At 44.1% G+C, this 23910-nt stretch overlaps 1 protein-coding gene and 1 non-coding gene across 3 annotated transcripts in view; both read left to right on the plus strand.

The window, feature by feature from the left end:
- Positions 1–23910, plus strand: part of ZNF341 (zinc finger protein 341) — a 156039-nt gene that overhangs the window by 88957 nt on the left and 43172 nt on the right. For both annotated transcript variants that reach the window (XM_063960219.1, XM_063960220.1), the window contains exons 11-15: positions 2074–2170; positions 3818–3950; positions 16730–16841; positions 21772–21842; positions 22613–22800. In XM_063960219.1, coding sequence (XP_063816289.1) covers positions 2074–2170; positions 3818–3950; positions 16730–16841; positions 21772–21842; positions 22613–22800 — 601 coding nt within the window. The remainder of the gene's footprint in view (positions 1–2073; positions 2171–3817; positions 3951–16729; positions 16842–21771; positions 21843–22612; positions 22801–23910) is intronic.
- Positions 9536–9654, plus strand: LOC135061729 (5S ribosomal RNA). The gene has a single exon (XR_010248102.1). It is a non-coding gene; the product is annotated as a 5S ribosomal RNA (ribosomal RNA).

Consider the following 23910-nt stretch of genomic DNA (forward strand, 5'->3'; position numbering starts at 1 on the left):
TGAAGCTCCACAGTGCGTACCCCAACTCACAATGGAGTACACCAAGACGTATATATCACGGTTTCTTTATAACATGACCACGTATGACCTTCACCCCGAAATTTCTAGAAAAGAATGCGTACCCTACTCACTTATGAGGAGGGAGTTTTCAAACTCTGAAAGGTTTCTTTGGTCTAGATGAAATGTATGTGTGGAGACTCTTCTCTTCCCTCTATCACCAGTCCTTTCACCGGGAATTCTCAGTTCCCATGGGTATGCGGAAAGAAGGTAACAGACAATGTGTAGAAATGTCTTATACCTATATAGTTATATATAGCCCACTTAAACCAGAAGGAAGGATGGTGGTTATTTATAAAGCGTACCCCAACTCACAATGAAGTTCCCCAAGATGTGTGTATATTGGTATCTTTTCAATAGGACCACATGTGACCTTCACCAAGGAGTTTCTAGACAGGGATGCGTACCCACACTCACACATCAGATGGTAATACCCTCCTATCTGGGTTTCTTTATCCAAAATGGAGTAAAAAATCCCCCCAAAAAGTGGGTGATATAATAACAGTTCTCCTCACTTTTTGGGGGGATTTTTTAAGTGAGTAGGGTACGCATTCTTTTCTAGAAATTTCGGGGTGAAGGTCATACGTGGTCATGTTATAAAGAAACCGTGATATATACGTCTTGGTGTACTCCATTGTGAGTTGGGGTACGCACTGTGGAGCTTCATTATCTCCCTTTCTTAAAGCCTAGTGGGTAATAGAAAATAAGACGAACACGAAGCATTTCTACACATCTGCCTTTGTTTCTTTTTTCATATATATCCATTGGGACTGAGTATTCCCGATTAAGGACTGAAACATTGGAGACCGAGGACAAGAGAATCTCATCACATATACAACATACAAGGAACGTATAAACTTTATTTTTATTTTACAGGAATAGGCGCTTATACGAGTATTCCCTCCTGCCGTTTTTGCTGTTTGTGTTTATTTGTGGGTGTGGTGACACCTGTTAGGGAGGTTATATACGTTAAAGCAGCCTGTGTTTGCGCACATCACCAAAGTACTGCTGCTTTTTTTGTTTAGAATAAAATAAACGATGTTGCTCATTTTGACCCTTCCTGAGCAACGTCGCTCACTTTATCGCTAAGTGTGTATGCCGACGAGCAATGTGCGGCCCTGCGGGTCGTTAATGACCTTTGGTGTCGGCCGTGCATGCAGCTTAATTTGGATTCATCGTCCAAAACTGCATACTCCGTCGATTGTGGCATGACGTCACTGTGCGATATCATTAATGATATCGCACAGTGTGTATGCCCGCCATTGGGCGTCCCGGCCTGGTGAGGGAAATCACTAGGCAATGTTGCTCATAGAGCACAACGCCTAGTGTGTACCCACCTTTAGCTTTCCAAAATAATGTCCTGCTCTATTTATTTATTTATTGCTTCATCTCAGTAAAGGTGCACACAGACGGTGCAATATATTCAATATATCCTTGCGATTTTGACTATGTATTCAAAATCGCAAGAAAAGTTAGCACAAATTGCACCGTGTGTACGCAGCTTGCGATTACGATGCACGGTCCCGACTATCTAATACTAAAGTATAGTCAAAATCGGTCATAGCCAATATCGCATAGTCAAAATCAAAGATAGCCAAAATCTCACCGTGTGTATGCACCTTAAGTTAGTACATAGCAGTACCAATGTTTACAGAATTATAGCAGTGTTTGATGAGCACGATATCCTGACAGTTTAATGAGAGGCCAATATATTGTTCATGCTCTGTAACAGAGGTTCTCAAACTCGGTCCTCGGGGGCACACACAGTGCATGTTTTGCAGGTAACCCAGCAGGTGCACAGGTGTATTAATTACTCACTGACACATTTTAAAAGGTCCACAGGTGGAGCTAATTATTTCACTTGCGATTCTGTGAGGAGACCTGCAAAACATGCACCGTGTAGGGTCCTGAGGACCGAGTTTGAGAACCTCTGCTCTATAACATACCAAAACATGTTTTAGCCTTGTGTCCTAGATAAAGGGATATTTAGTTATTATGTGCCATCCTTTGGCTCAGGTGTTTGAAGTGCATGAATAAATACTCTACCCCAGAGGCACTGGAGCAACATCTACAGACAGCCACACACAGCTACCCATGTCCACACTGCCAGAAGGTGAGACATCTTGCTTTCCATCCATCATTATTTTTCATTTGACTCTTCCATAAATCATGTTCTGCAGAGTCCTGATTCACTCATCTATATTTACTATGAGGGAGCGTGAGTAATCTTGTTGTTAGGTACAACAACTAATATGTTGTGTTGATACTGAAAAGCAGGACAAATGGCATAATCTAATTAGGTTCCATGTTTTACAGCATTGTTTTAATGAACATGGGCTTTTGTAAATGTTCCCTATTGGATTTAATACCCATTTCTCTTACATCAATTTAGATGACTCACAGCCTATAGAGCCCCCATGCTGACTTTGGGCTTCTCCCTATTCTGTATCCCCATCCTGCAGGATGCTTCTTTTGCAGCCTATATTTGTATTTCTTTTAACTCACCTCCACTGTTCTCTGGATTTACCACTGTAGTGGCCAACTACATCAATGGGTAGCCAGCAGAACAGAGCAGGCTGAGGTAGCGCCAGTACTACAAGGGGTCCTTCCTAAACAGGATAGTAACCTGCTGTGTGCTGTTCTCTGCAGGCACGGTGCAATCCCAGCTTTAAATTCACTGACTGAAGCCTGCTAAAATATACACATGTATGTGAAGCTCTGGCTTTGCTTCACCTGTATCCAAATTATAGTGAAGTATTCTACAGCTGGAGGATTTCTTTCAGAGTGGGCCTCTGTATTTCACTCTTGTATTTCTAAATTCTGTGTTTGCTACCTACATGATTCCTTTTCTGTTAGTGTATTGTGTATCTGTATCATTCTTCTTTTCTGTCATGTCTGAGAAGGGAAGTAATTCCATCCTAGGTCTGGACTGTAGATGTTTCATAATTAACTTTTATACTTGTGTGAAATACCAATCTTACGTTGTGAGTGGACAGTCTGACATTAATATCTTAAGGCCCGTATACACTGGCCGATATATCGTCCGTTCTATTGACCGGCCGATATGTCGCGGGTCCGTCAGCCAGTGTGTACGGGTGATATGTCTGTGAACTCCATTGTTCACAGACATATCGGGTCAGCCTAGCAGCACAGCCAGCGGCCAATATATCTACCGATATATTGGCGCATCGCTGTGTGTGTACGGGTGACCAGCCGACCGCCCATACACAAGCTGCTGCAGCCAGTGGTGATTGACAGCTGAACTGAGCGGGCGTGTGTACACGCCCTAAATGGTCTAAATGACCCACAAACCATTGGGGTTTTTTTTAAGTGCTAAAGTCCTAATGGAAGCTCTGTACAGGGAATTAATATGAAGCTGGGTACACACGAGGCGATGTGTACCCAGCGTGACAACGTTAAGAACAAGACCGGGCATGTACACACTTGCCGAATCTGGGAGTGACAGGGTGGGGGTGGGGGCATGTTGCATTCGACAGCATGGCAACGCTAGCAACAGCCCCAGATCTTCTTGCATGTACTGTACAAAATATCTGAGGCTGTTGCTACCAACCCACAGGTGCACGCATCATCATTGTGATATTGCGTACACACCATACGATTTGAATAATTTCTCGTTCCGATCGATTGGAAGCGGACAAATCGTACATGATATAATTTTGTGTGTACCTTAAGTTTAAAACTCCTGTTACAACAATATGTTTGAAGTAATGAAGATTTATTTCAATATCCTTTTTCCCAGGTTTTTCCATGTGAGAGATATTTAAGAAGACACTTGCCTACTCATGGAGGAGGTGGGCGTTACAAGTGTCAGATCTGTAAGAAATTATTCAGACGGGAGCACTACCTAAAACTTCACAGTCACATCCATTCAGGTACAAGTTATATGTCATTTGTATACAGGACATAGAAATTAGGCTCTTAGTACAGTTCACACAGCATGGAAATAATACATTATCTACTGATTTCTAGCACATTAGGGTACAATAATGTCTTCAATGTTGTAGCTTATACTGATCAGTATATTCAACTGTACGATATTATATCTTGTGACATTTCAAACAACACCAAATATAGGATGCTTCAGTATCATGGTGGTCATTCCGAGTTGTTCGCTCGCTAGCTGCTTTTAGCAGCATTACAAACGCTAGGCCGCCACCCTCTGGGAGTGTATCTTAGCTTAGCAGAATAGCGAACGAAAGATTAGCAGAACTGCTAATAAATAATTCCTTGCAGTTTCTGAGTAGCTCCAGACCTACTCCTAGATTGCGATCACCTCAGTCCGTTTAGTTCCTGGTTTGACATCGCAAACACGCCCTGCGTTCGGCCAGCCACTCCTGCGTTTTTACCTGGAACGCCTGCGTTTTTTTAGCACACTCCCTGAAAACGGACAGTTTCCGCCCAGAAGCACCCACTTCCTGTCAAGCAAACTACGATCACTCGAACGATGAAAAAACGTTGCTCGAGCTTGTGCAAAACTCTAAAGTTTTGTGTTAAATTACTGAACGCATGCGCGCTGCGTACCGTGCGCATGCTCCACCTAATCGCTCCGTTGCAAAAAATGGCAACAAACAAACAACTCGGAATGACCACCCATGTTTTATATAGCGTAAAATACATTTTTTTTATATATATATATATATATATATATATACAATGGGGCATCTAAGTGACCTCTGACTCAGAAAAGCACTTTAATACTTTTGCACTTTATTATTTTATGTATATGTGTATATGCTTTTTATCCCATTTTTTAGAAAAAGTTTGTTAAAAAATTTTTAAATTATTTTTAAATAAATGTTTATATATTGTTTAAATATCTTGTAATTATTTATAGACACCTTTGGTCGCTACCCCCCATCCCTTTCTTTTTTAAACTTATATATATATATATATATATCTATACACATATATATATATATATATATATATATATATACAATGGTGTCGGCGGCACTCCGGTAATAATGAAATGTAACAGCAGGTTAGCAATAACGACGTTTCAAAGTTTATTTACTTCGTCCTCAGGTTAAAGACAATGCAAACACACATACCTTATATCCCCCCTCATGTGCTGTGAGCTCCGGCTTGGACACGGCGTTCCGACGCCCACAGATGATGTCATCATACCGCACCTCCCACCAGAGACATCACACTAAAAGAAAACAGATACATAAAGATACACAATTACAAACAATACAGAATGACAAACAAATAACAAATCACTTACTAGCATTAAAAACAGGTACACAGAGAGTACAGATGCGGTAGCAATAAAGGCAAAAAAGTATACCACAATATATTGTGGTATACTTTTTTGCCTTTATTGCTACCGCATCTGTACTCTCTGTGTACCTGTTTTTAATGCTAGTATGTGATTTGTTATTTGTTTGTCATTCTGTATTGTTTGTAATTGTGTCACAACACCCGGTGACGCCTCTGTGTAGACTGTCAGTCACCTGATGTCTGCAAGTGATTTGAGAGCGAGGATGAAGGACGCATACTGCACATGAACAGTATGGGTCTTGCACATACGCAGTGTACCGGACAGTTGTCCATTGCAGCTTTTCCTAATGATTGGAGAGTGGATCCTGGGCTCTTTCAAGTTTTGGCACTGGAAACAGTCTCCTTCCACTCTATATACCCCTACTGCAGCAACAGCTGTCAGTTTTGCACTAACAAAGACCAATAGATAGAATGGAATATATGAGGGAGAGGAGAAAAGTAATACAGAAACTGGAAAAGAACACAGAGTGCTAGGGAGGATGTCCAGTATTATCCATAACGTCAGAGAGAGGGATTTAATGTAAGTAAACATTCCTTATTTCTCTTTTCTCCAGTGAGGGATTCTGGAACCTTAGAGAGTTCCCAAAGCAGTCCCTTAGGGTTACAATGCTCTTGGGCAGTGCAGAGCACCTTCCAGCCAAATGAAGCATCCCTTGATGCAAAGATATCCAATTAATACAATTTTGAAAACGTATGCAAAGAAGACCAAGTGGCCACTCTGCATACCTGTTCCACCAACGTGCCATGCCTTACAGCTGAACAGAACTCAATTAATCTGGCAGAAAGATTCTTGAGTATATTTGGAGAGCACAGTCCTGCACATAAATAAGCTATCCATTGTACATCTTGCCATTGATTGTCTGGAGGCTGGCTAGCGTCTCGTGACAATCCATGGGATAATAAGAGGTCATCCATCTGGCAAACCACATAAATATTAATAGCTATAACTACACTGCTCAAACCAATAAAGGGAACACTTAAACAACACAATGTAACTCCAAGTCAATCACACTTCTGTGAAATCAAACTGTCCACTTAGGAAGCAACACTCATTGACAATCAATTTCACATGCTGTTGTGCAAATGGAATAGACAACAGGTGAAAATTATAGGCAATTAGCAAGAAACCCACCAATAAAGGAGTTGTTCTGCAGGTGGTGACCACAGACCACTTCTCAGCTCCTATGCTTTCTGGCTGATGTTTTGGTCACTTTTGAAAGCTGGCGGGGCTTTCACTCTAGTGGTAGCATGAGATGGAGTCTACAACCTACACAAGTGGCTCAGGTAGTGCAGCTCATCCAGGATGGCACATCAATGCGAGCTGTGGCAAGAAGGTTTGCTGTGTCTGTCAGCGTAGTGTCCAGAGCATGGAGGCGCTGCCAGGAGACAGGCCAGTACATCAGGAGACGTGGCGGAGGCCATAGGAGGGCAACAACCCAGCAGCAGGACCGCTACCTCCACCTTTGTGCAAGGAGGAACAGGAGGAGCACTGCCAGAGCCCTGCAAAATGACCTCCAGCAAGCCACAAATGTGCATGTGTCTACTCAAACGATCAGAAACAGACTCCATGAGGGTGTTATGAGGGCCCGACGTCCACAGGTGGGGGTTGTGCTTACAGCCCAACACCGTGCAGGACGTTTGGCATTTGCCAGAGAACACCAATATTGGCAAATTCGCCACTGGCGCCCTGTGCTCTTCACAGATGAAAGCAGGTTCTCACTGAGCACATGTGACAGACGTGACAGAGTCTGGAGATGCCAAGGAGAACGTTCTGCTGCCTGCAACATCCTCCAGCATGACCGGTTTGGCAGTGGGTCAGTAATGGTGTGGGGTGGCATTTCTTTGGGGGGCCGCACAGCCCTCCATGTGCTCGCCAGAGGTAGCCTGACTGCCATTAGGTACCGAGATGAGATCCTCAGACCCCTTGTGAGACCATATGCTGGTGCGGTTGGCCCTGGTTTCCTCCTAATGCAAGACAATGCTAGACCTCATTTGGCTGGAGTGTGTCAGCAGTTCCTGCAAGACGAAGGCATTGATGCTATGGACTGGCCCGCCCATTCCCCAGACCTGAATCCAATTGAGCACATCTGGGATGCTCCATCCACCAACAGACTGCACCACAGATTGTCCAGGAGTTGGCAGATGCTTTAGTCCAGGTCTGGGAGGAGATCCCTCAGGAGACCATCTGCCACCTCATCAGGAGCATGCCCAGGCGTTGTAGGGAGGTCATACAGGCACGTGGAGGCCACACACACTACTGAGCCTCATTTTGACTTGTTTTAAGGACATTACATCAAAGTTGGATCAGCCTGTAGTGTGTTTTTCCACTTTAATTTTGAGTGTGACTCCAAATCCAGACCTCCATGGGTTAATAAATTTCTCCTTCATCCACTAGGGGCCACTGGAGTGTAGTTACAATGGGGAGATAGTAGGTGGTATTGGTAGCTGGCACTTTAAAAATTCTCACACTGTGGCTAGCTCCTCCCCTACTATCTCCCCTCCAAGCCAGTCTTAGTTAAGTGCCCGAGGTAGCTGGTTCACTTGGGTTTAGCTGAAGAATTTTCTTCTTTTTTCTTTATTATTTTATTTTTCTTACACACACTCACAGACTGGCAGCTCTGCCACTGCCAGTCTGCACCGTGGGAGCTGCCGGCGGGGTCCCATCGCAGCTGCGTGCGGCTAGGGATGGGCCCCGGCTGAGGGAGACACTGAGCTCTCCTGAGTTGGCGGACACCGCTGCGTGCGGCGCGTGTCGCGGCCACTCCATCCAGCAGAAGATTCCGGCAGCATGGCAGCGGTGAGTATCAAAAAATGGTCGGACACCGCTGCGTGCGGCTTGTGTCGGGACCACCCCACCACAGAAGATTCCGGCTGGACGCCGCTGCGTGCGGCGTGTGTCGGGGCCGATCCACCAAGAACACAGTGGTGAGTGAAGTATACTTTATTTGTGGTGGCTATGTATGTTTTTAGAGCAATGCACTGTTTATTGTTGTACAACCCACTCCAGAAGGGCTCTCTGGGGCTGTAATGTACTTTATTGTATCCTTACCTGTCCTCCTCATGGAGAAACAGACAGGATGATTGGGGGAGGCTGAGTATGTGTTTATACAACCCTGACTGAAAAACGGGTGTGTGTCATTCTGATAACCCTCTGCTCCCCCAGCTCCCCGCACCCCCCGCACAGATCCCCACTCAGCGCGACTCACAGAGCCGGCACAGGGATCCCGCTCGAGCGCAAAGCAATGTTTAAATTTGGCGCCTTGTACGGAGGGGGCGGAGCTAAGTCCCGCTCTGTAGAGCGAGCTCAGCGCTCCCTGCTCCCAGGCGGCGACTCGCGCTCTGTTCAGCGCAACACTCCCCGGCGGCGGCTAGCAGATACAGGGCTCTACTAGCGCTGTATAGCGGGCTCAGCGCTCAGCGCTCCCCGGCGGTGACTCGCAGGCCCAGCGGAGGGTACAGCTCGCTTCCCGCTTAGTTTTGCAATAAGGCGCCATAGCCGGGGGGCGGAGCTAACTCCCGCTCTGTACAGCGGGCTCAGCATTCTCCGCTCCCCGGCCACTGTTATAGTGTAATAGGCATTTATGTGAGTTTAATGCACATGGTGCTGAGGAGAATGTGATATAGTCAGAGTGGCTCAGCACTAATCCAGTTATCCACTATATAGATTTTATCGCATAGCCCAGAGGAGTTTCACTCTGGCGGCCATTTCCTCCATGCACAGACCTGGCTTCATATTTGCAGTGTCTCCTATAGCCCAGTGGGCTAATCTTGCATACTCAGAGACAAATACAAATAAAGTCCCAGGTATATTAACAGTTAACCTGCTTTACTCAGCGGGCTCCCAGGTCTCCCCGTCGCTAGGCAACAGCTCTGGGATTTGTAACTTTTCGATACTTCAGGCTGCTGAAATATAGATACATTCCTCCTGCAGTAGAGTCCTCTACCCAGCATTTTCCTACTTGCAAATCAGGGAACCTGCTCTATTACAGTAGCTGGGACTCAGCTCAATAATAATTAAAAGGATCTACTGTGCAGTATTTATTTACCTACGGTGTGTGTGTATATATACATATATAGTTATGTTTGTGCATGTATATATATAGATATATATATTTAAGTGCGTGTAGGTATGTATATAGATAAATCCATAAAATACCAGATATAGGGGATAAAAGCCTATGGCCACACCACCCTGAACACGCCCGATCTCGTCTGATCTCGGAAACTAAGCAGGGTCAGGCCCGGTTAGTACTTGGATGGGAGACCGCCTGGGAATACCAGGTGCTGTAGGCTACTTCCGCAATGTTTTCTAATAACAACATCTTGCACATAACATTTTCCCCCATCTTTCTCACAGGCTGGTCACCATTTTGAAAAGCCAGCGGAACCTCAGAGAAACATCTGGTGCACCTTAATTAGCGGTACACTAAATACAGGGCGGGGTGTTGCCTTCCCTTTATTATTCCTTGTTGTCACTAGTTACTAATGCTATTTGTAATTGTGGAATGCGTGTAAGGCATAAGACAAATAGCGCTGCGGCTCAGTACGCTAGTAGCGGGTATCTGAACAGGGGTTTGAATCCAAACAAAACTTTAAGGAGAACTCCTATAGCCTAGGGCTAAGACTCCTGTCCCACAGCGCAGCGTTGCTGGTTCAGGTCTCCGCTGCTCCAGAAAGTTTATTTTAATCGTATCGGTCACTACACATTATAGTGCACACCTTACGTAGGGCTCTGTTTATTTAACCCACCTTTTCTCCTTTCGTTTGTCTCTCCTGGGATAGTCGAAGAATTCCCTCTTAGGTGTGAAGTATGCGGCGGAGCCATCTGCTTCGCCCTCCACGCACCTGCACACCCCTGTTTGATCAATGATGCAGGTAATGTCACTATTAACCAGACAATAACTCATCAGGTAAGCCCTTGGACTTTGGTTTCCAAGGTCACAGGATCAAATCACAGCGGGACCAAACACACCTTTCCAAAAAGAAACTTTGCTAAAATTCCATGCATTACTGATGTCTGTTTTCTGTGGATCTGAACCAGTGTCTCAGAATATACAGGTACATAATACAGCAGTTCATCTGATACTGCAGGTAAAGGAGGAGGACACGTCAAGTCCATCAGGGTTCCACGCCATTGACGAAAATGACAGCGACTGGTTCAGTTTCGGATGAGCTGGGCAGGCTCCGGTAGGCGGCCGACAGACACCCGAATACACAATATCAGGTATCAAACAAGGTTTGTTTTCCTATCTTTTCCCCGCAGATGGCAGGAGATGGTATCAGAACCTCTCTAGGGTATACACCTCGGTGTATCGCCGGTCCATCAAGCCGCCGTTTTCCTGAGGCAACCTTGCTCAGGGATCCATCGACATATGCGGCAGCAGGGTTCTACCGTATCCGGAGCAGGTAGGTTGGGGAACAATTGTCCTCTAGGTTACAGGATGCTTCGCATCAGGATCAATTGATACTTTGATACAGGTCAGAATCACGATTCTGCTTTATGTTCCTTGGAGGTCTCCATGTCTACAGACTCGGACCCTGCATCTTCGCTTGGGCTGTCTTAACCCGACGACCTCTGGGGCTGCGACAGTGACAAGTAAACATGAAATCCTACGGGGCAGATGGTTCTGGGGAAGGAACTTTCTGCAGGATTTCTTGAACCAATGGAGGTAGGTCCACTTTGATTTCTCCTACTACTGCCCCAGCTCCAAGACAGACCTTTACTGGTCTTCCCTTTAGATTTTTTCGTGCCCTTTCAGGTTTTTGACTCCACACGGGTGATATCTTCGTCGCCAGGGGTTCTCAGGGTAAAAAGGCTGAAGCAGAGGTTCAACATCCTCAGTCCAGTCTGATTTTATGTCATCCTATACACCCATTACACCTGCAGGGTCCCAGGGTAGGCGCAGGTCGATGGGAGAAGGCTTGGGCGGTTACAACCGTCTCAGGAGTCCCTCGGCATAGGTCGGCTGATTTACGATGACAAGAGAGTCATACTGCAGGCTGCGCTCCATAGGTTTCTAACCGCAAAGGGTGTTGATCCCTGTTTTTCACATATCATTTGAATTAGGACAGTTCTCAGGCCTTTGTTTTCTTTTCACGTTCCGAAGCCAAGTGGCTCGGACAGGCCTATTCTGGCCTTACAATCCTTTTAGTCTGTGATTGCTAGTTTAAACAAGAAAGGGAGTTTTACGTGTCCCTTGTCTTCAGAGATGCCTGTTTACTGATTTCCGTTGGACAGGCTTTTCTCAGATTCCCCCTTAACAGGATTCTCATTTTCACTGTAAGTCCTTTACTCTTCTCTCTTCCGCTCCCACAGAGTTTAGAAAGATAACAGAATAACTCTTTTTCAGGGGCAGTGGGTGACGTTGGTTCCCTAATGGGACAATTTACTGCTACTATCCCACTCTGTACATTAGGTGGCTTCTGAATATCCGGAGGATCCACGAGCTTCTGATTCGACACAGATCCAATTTATGCTCCGCATAGACGTTTCTCAACACGGTCCGTCAGAGGTTTTTTCATTCCTCGGCACCAGAGACTCTATTTCTTCAGTCAAGTTGCGACGTAATGAGTGGTCGCCTCCATTCCTCTCGGAACGGGGGACAACAATCTTGTTTCCAGATCAAGCCACCAGGTCAGACTCCTGGGTGAGGGAACATGCCCCGGAGTTTTGTCAGCTGGTCCGCTGTGGGCGGAGATTTCGGATCGACCTCAGGGCGTTCTGACTGACTCGTTAACCCTTTATTACTCTCGGACGGCAGTAGCCGTGGAGGCCCTCAGGGCTCCGGGGAGTTTTCTGGTTATTCTATCCTGCCTCCTTTTTCTATTTCTACTTCATGTTCAGTAACACAGGAGGGGATTATGCGTGCTAGTCCTCTCGGTGGCGCTGGTTGGGCCACGCATGACTTGAAGATACAGATACGCCTGTTGTCAGTAGAGGAGCCTTGGCTCCTACCTCGACTGGACTGTCTACTTCAACAGGCTCCTTTTTTCTCCTTGTTCAATTTTACACTGGTTTCGGTTACCCGTGTGACTGTTCACGAGACCTCAGAAGGGAGGAGTTCCCTAGTTCGGTTAGGCCTACTGGGCTCCGATTTCAGAAGTCTATTACCTCTTCTCGCTTTTGCCACTTTGGGAAAACTTTATGGAACATAATGAAGATAAAAGGGGTTTTTTCCCCCTTCTTCCAGTTACCATTCATCTTTGGTTTCTCTGGGAGGTTTTTTGCTCCGCTGCGCTTCAAACCACACTGACCGGAATTTTAGGTCTCTGCCTTTTTCGCTTTTCTTCCAAATGAGATTAGCCTAGCGGCCGTAAGTTCGGCCTCTTGTTCAGGGAGTACTCTATTGGCAACTCCCCGGGCTCGGCTTCGGCCTCAGCGGTCGTTTCTTCCAGAGGGGAGGTCCATTTTTCATATAAATCTGACACTAGTGGTTTTCAATCCTCTCTGAATGTTGTCAGGGCTCGTCAACTCTCTCTACAGAGGTCTCAGGCTATTCGATGAAGTGTTTTTTCTTCTTTGCTCTGGATGATGCTCCCGTACTAAATAGCCGGGGCCCCAGCATATGCTGGACAGTTGGATACATCTGATCATCAGACAGTCTTCTTGGCGGTTACTAGGGAACCTCCGTTTTCCATTTCAGCGCGCTTTACGCGCATTGTAAGACTTTCGTGGGCAGCCGCCCGCGGGGTCTCCATGAATATTTTGTCGGGCGGCTACTTGGTCAAACCGACATTCGTTTTGTCAAATTCTACAAGTTTGACACTTTTACGGCCTCTGCATCACTGTTTGGCCGAGCAGTTTTTACAGGACTCTCAGCGCTTTCCCACCCGTTTTTTGGGAGCTCTGGGACGTCCCCATTGTAACTACACTCCAGTGGCCCCTAGTGGATGAAGGAGAAATCAGGATTTTGGTACTTACCGATAAATCCCTTTCTCCGATTCCACAGGGGCCACTGGACGCCCGCCCAGCGCTGTTTCTCCTGATTTTTGTTTGATTAACGATTGCAGATCACCATATGACTGCTTGTTGGGTTCAGGCTAGCCTGGTTTTTTGTCAGGTTCTGTTCCAGGTTTAGTTTGTGTTCGCCTGGTTTACAGGGCGTCGTTAACCTCCTCTACCTTACGGTTTGTTTATTACAGCTCTCCTCGGGCACAGTTTAACGTAGACTGGCTTGGAGGGGAGATAGTAGGGGAGGAGCTAGCCACAGTGTGAGAATTTTTAAAGTGCCAGCTACCAATACCACCTACTATCTCCCCATTGTAACTACACTCCAGTGGCCCCTGTGGAATCGGAGAAAGGGATTTATCGGTAAGTACCAAAATCCTGATTTGATTTCCATTGATAATTTTTGTGTGATTGTCAGCACATTCAACTATGTAAAGAACAGAGTATTTAATAAGAATATTTCATTCATTCAGATCTAGGATGTGTTGTTTAAGTGTTCCCTTTATTTTTTTGAGCAGTGTATATCTAAAAGATGCATGGAACTCCCTCCTGCCTCTGGACCATCCTTAGGAAAAGCTGGGACTATGAGCTCTTGATTCAAATTAAATCTTGAAACCACCTTGGAAACAAAGGAAGGTCTGCACTATCCTCGTCCTATTTCTGAAACTCTCCTAGCTGAGGCAATAGTCAAAAGAAATACTGTTTTCCACATCAGGAATTTTAAATCCACTGCTTCTAAATGTTTAAAAGACGGCTGCTGCAAAGAACTGAGAACCCTTTTTAGGACTAATGGAATAACTGAATGCACATATGGAGTTCAACTACCTGAAAAAAAGTCTTGACCTCTGGAATATCTGCTATTTTCTGTTGAAAGAAAACAGATACAGTTGAAACCTAAATCCTTAAAGAACCTATCATGGCATCCACTATCCTTGGGTCTTTTGTTCTTGCACAGTAAGTAACTTATCTTGAGGTTCCACTTGGATGTCATCATATCTATGACAGGTTGTCCCTACTTGTCTACCAACTCTTGAAAAATTCCTGGGTGTAGAGGCCACTCTGGTGGATGCATGTGCTGTTGGCTGCCTCCTAGTTGTCTGTCTCTGGTATATCGCCATGAGCACGAGCACATTCTTCTGATCCCACTTCATAATCCTGGTCGTTTCCGTCATGACGCTAAAAATGTTTGTTCCTTTCTGATGATTCAGGTATGCAATTGCTGAAGTATTGTCTACATGAATAATTAGAGGGCCTTTCTCTTAGAAGAATTGTGGCCCTTATTTCAACCTTGAATAATGCAAGAATATTTATCGAAAGTAAGGACTCTTTAGTAGTCTGTCTCACATGAAACCCTTTATTGGCCCACCACAGCACCTCAACCTCTGAGGCTGGCTTCTGTACTTCCCAACATCCAACCCCTTGAAAGATTGCTTTTCTACAACCACCACAGGAGAAAAAGATGGAGTTGTGCTGACAGATTTATCATCTTAGATCTTAGGTGAGTATGGGATTTGTTTCACTTTGTCGGCAACTCTAACGGACACATCCTCCTATGAATCTGTTAAAAGTGATCTGCTTCAAATGTCGCCACCATCTACCCTAACACTCTCATGCTTAAGTGAAATAACACCTGTCTCTTTGCTAACTGAACACTGCCTGTAACAAAAGAACTTTGTTCATTGGGAGAAACACCCTCCTCTGCCTGGTGTGGAAAATCATTACTAAAAACAATGAGATGAGATGGAATCAGACTGGACTTGTCATAATTTAGAATCCAGCCATGCTTTCAAAACTTCTTCTGTCTACTTCACATGATCCCACAGGAACTCTGATTCTAGATTCTGCTTTTAGCAATAACTTGACTAGTTAAGGGATGATGAAGCACTGCCATAACTTGCATCAATTTTGTAAAAGCCCTTGGAACTGTGGCTATGCCAAAATGAAGGGCTTTCAATTGGAAATGCTGGAAGAGTACCGCAAACCTTATTGATGACCTTCTCAAATTGGTACATTGGGATCGGCATCTTTGATATTTATCGATATGCCATAAACTCTCCCTCTTCTATTCCATCAATAATCATACGCAAAAATTATATTTTGTACCTGGATGTCTATGTTAAAAGAATTTAGATTGAGTATGGGTAGGAAGGATCCATCTGAATTTGAACCAGAAAGAAGTTGGCATAAAGTCCCACTCTCCTGTAACAGGAACAGGAACCACTTTGGAGAGCAGTGCCTGAATTGGTTCCTCCAACCCCTGATGCTTCTAGAAGTCTGAAGGCAGGTGGTAAACCTGGCTGATCGCACTTCCCACTAGAGGTATAGGAAGTGTGATCTGCATCCTAAATGGATGCAGATTTACAGCATGGAGATTTTTGTGAAATCTCCTCCAAAATCCCTCTGATACATTTAAGTGAAACTAAGATAATGTAAAAATGTCCATTTTCACCAAGAGAACAACCTGCCCCTACAGGAGTAAATGAACTCATGCAGCGGAATGTAATGGAGTCCGAGAGCGTCGGAGGTGCGGGATGCCGGACAATCTTGGACATTTTTTTCTAAAGGGCAATCACTTACAAGGCAAAACCATGCCTTGTAAGTGATTGCCCCTTTAAAAAAAAAGTCTGGGTTTGTCTGGCATCTCCAGCGATCTCGAGCTCCATTACATCCCACCAAGTGCAGTTTCCACGAGTGCCTGACTTCTTGGCTTTCAAAAAGACATTGATGGCTGTTACTGCTGTGGTATATAGAGGGGGAGGAGCCTATTTCAGCGTCAAAATCTTAAAACTGCCCTGACTTGACTCTCAAGTCATTATACTCAAGGTTCCAGTATCTCCCATTGGAGGGAAGAATAAGTTGGGTATTTGTATGTGCAGTATTCTCCTGCACGTTTATGCTGTATTTTAAGTGACATGCATCTTAGGATATGGGGAACCTTAAATCAATTGTACAGAAATGCCTGTAGCAAATGTAGTAGTCACCATTGTAAATTCAGAACTTACACCTGTATATGCCATATTAAGCTTTGGTAACAAGTACACTTCATACATGTAATCCAAAGTAAGATTCTTCTCAAAGGGGCATGGTTGCAATGTATGTTCATGTCATTTTTTTTTTTGTACTACACTTGCACATAAACACCCCTGATCTGTCTCCTCTAGTGCAATGGGGTGCAAGTTTCAAATTGATATAGTATAGTTCAAAATACCAAAGTCAGTTGTGTAATGGTGTAGACAGATTCATTTGACATGAAACTCAAAATTATGCTACTTCAATGCAATGACTTGGAAGTCTAAATCACCCATAAAATATTGTCTTGCGTCATATTAATAGAAATACAATTAACACATCTGATGGAGTGTTTTGCATTTAAACCAAATTTATTCCTACTTTTCACTAGTTTCTTTCATGTTACGGCAGGTGAAAAGCCATTCCGATGTACACTCTGTGAGTCTGCATTTAATCGCAAGGACAAACTGAAGAGGCACATGCTTATCCATGAGCCCTACAAACCGTACAAGTGCCCCTTTGCGTATGTTTTTATTTCACTTCTATATACTAAGCAGCTATTTGTGGGCTCCATTAATTATGGTGCTTTGAGATTTACATCCTATATAATAGTAGAAATGCAGAGATCTCAATTACATATATTTGCAAAAATGTGATTAAGCCACCAAATATATGTAACTAAGATTGCTACATATCTACTATAATAATGGATGTTAATCTCATTTACTGGTCCATTATAGTGTGCTTGGGAATTTTGTGGTGTTTTTTTCTTGTCTAGATTAGCCCCTCCCATGCAAGAACCTGTAATGGACTAATACATTGATTTGAGGAACTTACTATATTTGTTTATCACTGTTATGAAAGGCATGTATGGGAATCAATAGTTGGAGGGCATGCTGGTCCTTGTAGTGCCATTTGGGGTGCCTCAAGGCGAGTTATCTCTCAGTTTAGAAATATATAAATGTATGTGCTATCATCATGTAGCAATGCACAAATGTTTGGCCCAAAGTGGGTACTATTATCATAGTACCATAGGACCACCATATGAGAGATGTTGTGAAGTGGCTGATGGCTTAATATATCTTTGCAAATATATGTAACTGCATTTCTACTAACATATAGTATGTAAATCTCATTTACTGGTCCATTATAGTGTTCTGGGTGAATTACAGTGCATCTGGAAAGTATTCACAGTGCTTCACTTTTTCCACATTTTGTTATGTTACAGCCTTATTCCAAAATGGAATACATTCATTTTTCCCCCTCAAAATTCTACACACAATACCCCATAATGACAACATGAAAAAAGTTTTTTTTGTGATTTTTGCAAATTTATTTAAACTAAAAAAACTAAGAAATCACATGTACATAAGTATTCACAGCCTTTGCCACGAAGCTCAAAATTGAGCTCAGGTGCATCCTGTTTCCACTGATCATCCTTGAGATGTTCCTACAGCTTAATTGGAGTCCACCTGTGGTAAATTCAGTTGATTAGACATGATTTGGAAAGGCACACACCTGTCTTTATAAGGTCCCACACTTGGCAGTGCATGTCTGAGTACAAACCAAGCATGAAGTCAAAGGACTTGTATGTAGACCTCTGAGACAGGATTGTCTCGAGGCATAAATCTGGGGAAAGGTACAGAAAAATATCTGCTGCTTTGAAGGTCCCAATAAGCACAGTGGCCTCCATCATTCGTAAATGGAAGAAGTTCGGAACCACTAGGACTCTTCCTAGAGCTGGCCGGCCGTCTAAACTGAGCGATCGGGAACAAAGAGCCCTAGTGAGGGAGGTGACCAAGAACCGGATGGTCACCCTATCAGAGCTACAGCATTCCTCTGTGGAGAGAGAACCTTCCAGAAGGACAACCATCTCTGCAGCAATCTCTGCAGCAATCCACCAATCAGACCTGTATGGTACAGTTGCCAGACAGAAGCCACTCCTTAGTAAAAATCACATGACAGCCCACCTGGAGTTTGCCAAAAATGCACCTGAAGGACTCTCAGACCATGAGAAACAAAATTCTCTGGTCTGATGGGACAAAGATTGAACTCTTTGGCGAGAATGCAGGCATCATGTTTGGAGGAAACCAGGCACCGCTCATCACCAGGCCAATACCATCCCTACAGTGAAGCATGGTGGAGGCAGTATCATCCTGTGGGGATTTTTTCAGTTGCAGGAACTGGGAGACTAGTCAGGATAGAGGGAAAGATGAATGCAGCAATGTACAGAGACATCATGGATGAAAAGCTGCTCCAGAGCGCTCTTGACCTCAGACTGGGGCGACACTTCATCTTTCAGCAGACAACAGCCCTAAGCACACAGCCAAGATATCAAAGGAGTGGCTTCAGGACAACTCTGTGAATGTCCTTGAGTGGCCCAGCCAGAGCCCAGATTTGAATCCGATTGATCATCTCTGGAGAGATCTGACAATGGCTGTGCACAAACGCTCCCCATCCAACCTGATGGAGCTTGAGAGGTGCTGCAAAGAGAAATGGGTGAAACTGCCCAAAGCTTGTGGCATCCTATTCAAAAAGATTTGAGGCTGTAATTGCTGCCAAAGGTGCATCAACAAAGTATTGAGCAAAGGCTGTGAACACTTATGTACATGTGATTTCTTAGTTTTGTATTTTTAATAAATTTGGAAAAATCACAAAAAATATTTTTTCACGTTGTCATTATGGGGTATTGTGTGTAGCATTTTGAGGGGAAAAATGAATTTATTATATTTTGGAATAAGGCTGTAACATAACAAAATGTGGAAAAAGTGAAGCGCTGTGAATACTTTCCGGATGCACTGTATATGATTCTTTTGTTAGCTGTCCTTGTCTAGATTAGCTCCTCCCTTGCAGGCACCTGTAATGGACTAATAAATTGATATGAGCAATGTACCATTTTTGTGTATACTGAAGTGTTACCGAGTTACAGCAACAAAAATATGTAGGTGGTCATATTTCATAGACCTCTGCTATTGACTTGCATTACAAATTTCTGTTGTGTTCGGTATAACTATCATACAGTGAAGTCCACTTAAGGCCAGTACTCACTGGCCGATGTGGGAGAGATGTGTGCTGAGCGAACCGCTCAGCACACATCTCTCCCGCCGCTCAGCACAGCGCAATGTGTGCTGAGCGTGCGGGGGGAGACGGGGGGGGGGGGCGCTCATTTCACCCAGCGGGTGAAATGAGCGACCTGCTAGATTGGCCTGCACGGCAGGCCAATCTAGCACCAGCGATAGCGATGCGCGGGGCTGCGCATTGCTATCGCTGTGGGGGGTACACACGGAACGATCATGCTTAAAATCTAAGCAATCTAGTCAGATTGTTTAGATTTGAAGCAGCGATCGCTCCGTGAGTACCCCCTTAACACTTATCCTCAAATCACACCAAATAAACCTGTTTAGCATGCCACGGAAATTGTGACTTGGCCGGGCTAAGACACTATTCCTAAGTACCTAGTACACTGTAAGCAAAATGGAGGAAGAAGTACACAATTTAAGGTTAAAAGGCATAGTTATGCTTAATCTGCGACTTTATTCTTATTAATTTGCTAGAAACATACTAATCCCAAGTGCCTACTGTATAAGCAATGTAAAATGAAAATTTTAGTAAAAAATATCTAACTTTCAAAAGTATGCAGTCTGTGTAATAAGGCTGTGCCGTGAATCGTTATGCTTTAATTGCTTTGCGACAGAAAAAGATAATCTTAGGTACACTATGGGGTCAATCCAATTAGGTGTAAATTGGGCCATTCTCACCACAAACTTGCACTGTGAATTGCATTTGCAATCCACTTCCAAACTCACCCTACTTTTTCTGAGGAAATTTGCGTTTTTTGGTGCACACTCCACTGAGGGTGTGAAATGTAGGTAAAATCTTTAATTTAAGGTAAACATTCTTTTATTGCTTCAGAACCACTTGTACACCCCCTTAATGACTAATTAGGCATTTGGAAGTTTTCAGTTAGCTTAATTGGGCCATAAATTACATGTCTTTATTGGGGTCAATAAAAAAGGCCTCAAATTACCCCTCAAAAAATCAACTTTTTTGTTTTTTTTTATGCACCCCAAATTTAATCTAAGTATTAATTTCAATGAAAAATAATTGGTTCTATCATTTTTTTTCTCATTTTTGTTAAAAAAAATTAAAGTGGCATCAAATTGCCCCAAAATCACCTTTTTTCTTTGCATTTTTCATACACATACATCATACATACAGTACATCAAACCAGAATGCAGCATGGCCTAGCAGCGCTTTAGAGGAGAACAATAAGTGCTCTGATTCACCTATGGTATCAGAGGTTTAGCACCATGGCATCCAGGCAGCAGGTTTTGTCAAGCCTTATCTTAAAGATTACATTCTCTGCTGGATAACCATTATTTTGCATGCAGAAAATGTCCTAGAAGAAAAAATGCTTTGTTTGCAAAGAGGGGAATTGCATCAGGCACCAGATACATTAGAAATTGTAGTATGTGTCAGAGTTAAATCTCCTTTGCATACAGCAGTACAGATTCATTCTTTATTTGATTACATATGATAAAGAATGGAAGATCCCCCTACAAATTGATGAAATTGATGCTCCTAACATGGTGCCTATACCTGTTTAGTGAACTCCTAAAAGAAAAGGGATAAACTGGTAATGCTTCTAAGGGGTAAGGCCAATGGCATATTTATAATGGATGCCGTGTGTACGGCGCACACATGCCCCTGGGTCCAGGGGGCTCACACTGCACGTCCTTTACCCATCTTTTTAATACCGAATTCACCAGAGTCCCACGTTGGAGGGCATTTTCCCAGCATTTTTCGCATGGCAAGTAGGAAAACCTCAGGGAAAATGGCCACCACGCCCTTTTCCTGGAGACCTGTGCATGGACAGTAGACTCTGGCACAGCATTAGGGTCTACTAGTGCTGAGCCTACTGCGCTGCCTTCTAGAGAGGAGGGGGCCCGGATTGAGACTACACATGGGCCAACGCTCTTATATACCTTTGGGTAAAGCAGCAGCTAAATATGAATTCTCTTCAATGCAGCTGAGAGATATGTTGAGTTTTATAGATCCAAAGGGAAAGAAGAACACTACATTCAATGTATTCAAGGAATAATTGTCCAGAATATTAGACAATAATTACATGCAATAAAGGGGGTGCCCATTTGGTGTGTGGTATAGAAGGTACACATTAATCAGGTCAGTATTCATCATGTCAACTCCGATACAATGTTGAAATTCATCATGTGGACACTGCTGAAATGTTGACATGATAGAATGTTGACAAACTGCCCCTACTTATCTAGGGGTGACTTACCTGGTCCCGAAGGCAGTGAGTCACACTGTACTTGTTCGGTGATTGGGCTTAGTGCGGCATTTCTGACAGCTAAAATGTGCTTCACTTACAACCTTAAAATGTATGTAAATGTAGGAGTGCCTGTAGCTACATTGTGCCTGAATCTCCACAGGTCCCACACTGGCTGCAACAAGGAATTTAATCGTCCAGACAAACTAAAAGCTCATGTCCTCTCACACTCAGGTAGGTGGAAGAAATGTATATTAAGACATTTGAAGACAATATTTTTTTGTTGAAAAGGATATTTATTCTGTGTGTGTATACATGTGTTTATTGTATTATGTCGGACCAATGATGGCACTAATCACTATTCCAGACAAACCTAAAAACACTGTATAAAGGGCTGTCCTGGAAATGTCATTTCTATTACGCAGTACCTACTAGCAGTAGTTACAAGACTGTACTCCATATTTATCAAATCTTACAAAGGGGACAGATAGATAAGTTGCTCATAGCAATCAATCAGCATCAGGGCTGCCATCAGAAATTGTGGGGCCAGAGACTGACAAAATAGACAGAGCCCCCCCTGGGGCTTCTAAGCTTTGGATACTGTGGGTGCAGCTATAGCAGGGTTGGGGCAAAGTTGGTGAGTAAACCGTAAAAGTTAAAAAGTTAATTGTCAGAGTTTGGGCTGTGAGGGTGAGTGTTATTATAACATGTCAATATATCATATAAAGTATATGATATTCTAGCCCTACCTCAGTATACTGTACAAAAATACTCTCATGGCAGCTCCACTAAGTGCACTAAGCACCGCACCCTGGGATTTACAGAAAGTGTCGTTTATTTGTTTAAAATCTAATTTAGGATTTCTAAAATATGGTTATTTTTCAGTCGTCTTTGGAAGGCAGTACCTTTTTATAACATACAGTTGTCTAAATCACTCTTAGTACCACTTAACCTGTGTAACTGATTGCTTGTAACAACAATGCCCTGTGCTGTTTCTAAATCAGGGATGAAAATGCACAAGTGCCAGTATTGCTCAAAGTCATTCAGTCGGAGGGCACATATGATAGAACATCAGAGAAGCCATACAGGGAACTACAGATTCAGCTGCCCCAACTGTGGCAAGGGCTTCACTCGTCAGAAATATTTGAAAGAACACAAGTGCCGACTACACCCAGAGACTGAGAAGGACCAGGTGAGCGGCATGAGAGGAACGTTTTGTAACGTAGACTTAACAAAACATTTCATGCGTACTTTCCTTTCCCTGATAAAAGACAAGCGGTTTGTGTTTTCCCGCTTTTCCATTTATTGAAACCCTCAGAAATATTTGCTGCAGCTGCTTTTACTGTACTGAACTGCTGTCTCTCTTCTTTTCTAATATATTGCTAGCAATATATGCCAAAAATGTTTTTATTTTATTTTCTCTAACGTCCTAGTGGATGCTGGGGACTCCGTAAGGACCATGGGGAACAGACTGGCTCCGCAGGAGACATGGGCACCTTAAGAAAGAATTTAGATTCTGGTGTGCTCTGTCTCCTCCCTCTATGTCCCTCCTCAAGACCTCAGTTTGAATCTGTGCCCGGACGAGCTGGGTGCTGTTCAGTGAGCTCTCCTGAGCTTGCTGTAAGAAAGTATTTTGTTAGGTTTTTTATTTTCAGGGAGCTCTGCTGGCAACAGACTCCCTGCATTGTGGGACAGAGGGGAGAGAAGCAGCCCTACTCACTGAAGATAGGTCCTGCTTCTTAGGCTACTGGACACCATTAGCTCCAGAGGGATCGTACACAGGATCTCACCCTCGTCGTCCGATCCCAGAGCCGCGCCGCCGTCCCCCTCGCAGAGCCGGAAGACAGAAGCCGGGTGAGTATGAGAAGCAAGAAGACTTCGAAATTGGCGGCAGAAGACTCCGTTCTTCACATGAGGTAACGCACAGCACTGCAGCTGTGCGCCATTGCTCCAAACACACCTCACATACTCCGGTCACTGTAAGGGTGCAGGGCACAGGGGGGAGCGCCCTGGGCAGCATATGGACCTCTGTTGGCAAAAGTACTCATATATACAGTTGGGCACTGTATATATGTATGAGCCCACGCCAAAAAGATATGTATTTTAGCGGGACAGAAGCCCGCCGTCGAGGGGGCGGGGCTTCTCCCTCAGCACTCACCAGCGCCATTTTTTCTCCACAGCTCCGCTGAGAAGAAGCTCCCCAGGCTCTCCCCTGCAGATCACGGTAGAAAACGGTAAAAGGAGAGGGGGGGGGGGGGGGGCACATAATTAGGCGCTAAAAACACAATTTCTCTGACGTCCT

This window comes from Pseudophryne corroboree, chromosome 3 (genome assembly GCF_028390025.1).
Source record: "Pseudophryne corroboree isolate aPseCor3 chromosome 3, aPseCor3.hap2, whole genome shotgun sequence".
Classification (NCBI taxonomy): domain Eukaryota; kingdom Metazoa; phylum Chordata; class Amphibia; order Anura; family Myobatrachidae; genus Pseudophryne; species Pseudophryne corroboree.